Source organism: Protopterus annectens, chromosome 1.part1 (genome assembly GCF_019279795.1).
Source record: "Protopterus annectens isolate FY-2018-M chromosome 1.part1, PAN1.0, whole genome shotgun sequence".
Taxonomy (NCBI): Eukaryota; Metazoa; Chordata; order Ceratodontiformes; family Protopteridae; genus Protopterus; species Protopterus annectens.
The window spans coordinates 116,558,535-116,561,797 of NC_056726.1; the positions used below are offsets into that span (position 1 = coordinate 116,558,535).

Below are 3,263 nucleotides of genomic sequence, written 5' to 3' on the forward strand. Positions count from 1 at the left end.
TCGACTTTGAATACACCCATTATCTTTAACTTTTGAAATTCGTCTGCCGTAGTGCTATAGTTATTCTGAAGGCTAGTAATTTATATCTGCAGTTTAGTGCAAGAAATTTGAACTGTGATCTGGTAATGTACTTTGTCCAGTATTGCTTGTTTTTTATTTGTTTATTTTATATGTTATTATTTATCATATTCCCCTCAGTCTCCCTTCACATATTAATTTACACCATACACTGCTCCCAGGTCATTCCTGAGAAGAGCAACTTCAGCTTAGACGGTTGACAGTTAGCCAATAAATAAAACACAAAGTAAACAGAAACAAAAGTTCTTTAATGTCCATGATGCTGCACAGATTTTCACTGCAAGCCACTTGAAAATGATTGCTCATTTGATCCTTTTCCATATTAACTGCATCTATTTCTCTTGACTGTTTACTATTAACCGATTGCAGATTCTCACGTTCTGGGCTCATTCTAAGATCTATAGGGTCTCGGTCATCCAGTTGAATATCCATATTATCCTTTTCATTTTTAAGAGCATCTAAATTTAAAAACAACTCACTTCTACTAAGATGAAAAGCATCCCTTTCTGTAATCAGATTCTCCTTCTCAGCAACAAGCTTCTCCACATATGCATTTATTTCCTCTGTCTTTGTTTTAAATGTTTCCAGGGATAATTGGAGTTCAGGGTTACTGTGGTTCAAATCATATATTTCCATGCTCAAATTCTGGTTTTCATTGACAGCCATCTCCAAACATGCATTAATTTCCTCTCTCTGTATTTTAAATGTTTCCAGTGCTACCTGGAGTTCAGTTTTACTGTGTTTCAAATCATATATTTCCATGCTCAAATTCTGGTTTTCATTGATATCCATCTCTAAACATGCATTCATTTCTTCTGACTTTGTTTTAAATGTTTCCAGTGCTAATTGGAGTTCAGTGTTACTGTGGTTCAAATCATATATTTCCATACTCAAATTCTGGTTTTCATTGACAGCCATCTCCAAACATGCATTAATTTCCTCTCTCTGTATTTTAAATGTTTCCAGTGCTAACTGGAGTTCAGTTTTACTGTGGTTCAAATCATATATTTCCATGTTCAAATTCTGGTTTTCATTGACAGCCATCTCCAAACATGCATTGATTTCTTCTGACTTTGTTTTAAATGTTTCCAGTGCTAACTGGAGTTCAGTTTTACTGTGGTTCAAATCATATATTTCCATGCTCAAATTCTGGTTTTCATTGACAGCCATCTCCAAACATGCATTAATTTCCTTTCTCTGTATTTTAAATGTTTCCAGTGCTAACTGGAGTTCAGTGTTACTGTGGTTCAAATCATATATTTCCATGTTCAAATTCTGGTTTTCATTGCCAGCCATCTCCAAACATGCATTGATTTCTTCTGACTTTGTTTTAAATGTTTCCAGTGCTAACTGGAGTTCAGTGTTACTGTGTTTCAAATTTTTGTTTTCTTTGACAGCAATCTCCAAACATGCAATCATTTCCTCTGTTTTTGTTTTAAATGCTTCCAGTGCTAATTGAAGTTCAGTGTTACTGTGTTTCAAATAATTTATTTCAGAGGTCAAATCCTGGTTTTCATTGACAGCTATTTGCAAACACGCATTTATTTCTTCTTTGTCTTTTTTAATTGTTTGTAGTTCCAGCTGCAAGGCATTGGTAATATGTTCTAAGTCATTTCTTTCTATAAGCAGATTTTGCTTTTCATCAGTTACCATCTGCGGTGATGCCTTTATATTCTTTTTATCTGATTTAAATGTTTCTGACATTAACATTAACTCACAGTTATGTTGCTGCAAATCATCCCTTTCCACAATCATCTTTTCTTTTTCAGTAATAATATTTTGCAAGTGTATTTTAATTTCTTGTTCTTCTTTTGTTATTATTTCCAATGTCAGTTTCAAATTTTGGAAATCATTCATTTCTTTGAGCAGGCTCTCCTTTTCATCAATGATCATAAGCAAATGTGACCTCATGTCTTCTCTCTCTTTTTGAAATGACTTCAGTGCCAACAATAGTTCACTGTTTTTGTTCTGTAAATCATATTTTTCCATAATCAGTGCTTCTTTATCACTGGTAGTCATCTGTAATTTCCTCTCCAGTTCCCCTTTTTGTCTTTTAAGTGTTTCTAGTGATAAAAGTAGTTCAAAATTGGTGTGCTGTAAGGTATCCTTTTCGGCAATCAGAATGTGTTTTTCACCAGCAATGGTTTGCAAACATGACTTGCTGTCTTCATTTTCATTTTTAAAGGCTGCCAGTGACAACAGTAGCTCTTGTACATACTTGCTTGCCTTTTCATTTTTTCTTTTCAGAGCTTTAATTTCTAATAATAACTTGTTGCAATCATGTTGCAACTTCTCATTCTCTGTAGTCAAAATCTGATTGTCATTCTGTTTTTCACCAACAACTCTATGTAAAGAAGCACATATTTCTTCCTTTTCTTGTTTTATTTTTTCCATGTCCAACAAAAGTTTACAATATCTTTGTAAAAGGTATTTCTGTAAAATGTAGGAAAATGAAACAAAAGAAAACATGAGGTTAAATATGCCCTTGTATATAGTGTGAATTAAAAGTAGACAGTACTTGTGTACATAAATGGAAACTATATAAAATAACACATACACCCAAACTAATTAAAATGTTTTATTCACAACTTCACATTGAGCAGTTTGATTTGACAAGTGTGTGTGTGTCACTTGCTGAAGTTTGTCAGTTTAGTGCCATACAAAATAAAATATGCATTATGCCAAGTTATTTTGTCAGAAATGTTGTAGTACATGCTAAATCAGCATTTTGTGGATAGGCACACATTATCAGTAACATTACATGTAAGGAATATTCTAAAAACATCAAAGCCATTTTCCCATATATAGAAAAAATGTCTACTGTGTTTCATCACCTGACTGTCCTGTCACATCCTGAAAATGTGAAAAGTAAATGGTGGGCACCTATCAATAGAAAAGGGGGAGTCCACAGATTCTTGATATGTAATATACTGGCACAGAAACTTTAAAGCTCTTCTGACCAGGAAGAAGCTGCATTTTAACAATGTGATGAACATTTATTTGTAGGATAACTTGACTTTTTTAACTGTAACATAAATACTTGCTTCTTGCAGAGTTCCTTTTTCGGTTGCACACTAATTAACACAATATGCTGTAAGTATATTCATATGAATTTTTAGATATCTTAAAAAAAAACACATATTTATTTATTTGTTTATTTATTTATTTGACATTTGGTAACCTAT

General features: G+C 32.9%; 1 protein-coding gene across 1 annotated transcript; it reads right to left on the reverse strand.

The window, feature by feature from the left end:
* Positions 1-261: 261 nt before the first annotated feature.
* LOC122814229 (paramyosin-like) lies at positions 262-2,472 on the reverse strand. The gene has a single exon (XM_044086831.1). It carries the CDS (start codon positions 2,470-2,472, stop codon positions 262-264), a length of 2,211 nt encoding a protein of 736 aa, XP_043942766.1.
* Positions 2,473-3,263: the final 791 nt, after the last annotated feature.

Coding starts and splice junctions, on each gene's coding strand:
- LOC122814229 (XM_044086831.1), bottom strand. CDS start 2,472: ATGGAAAAAATAAAACAAGAAAAGGAAGAAATATGTGCTTCTTTACAT.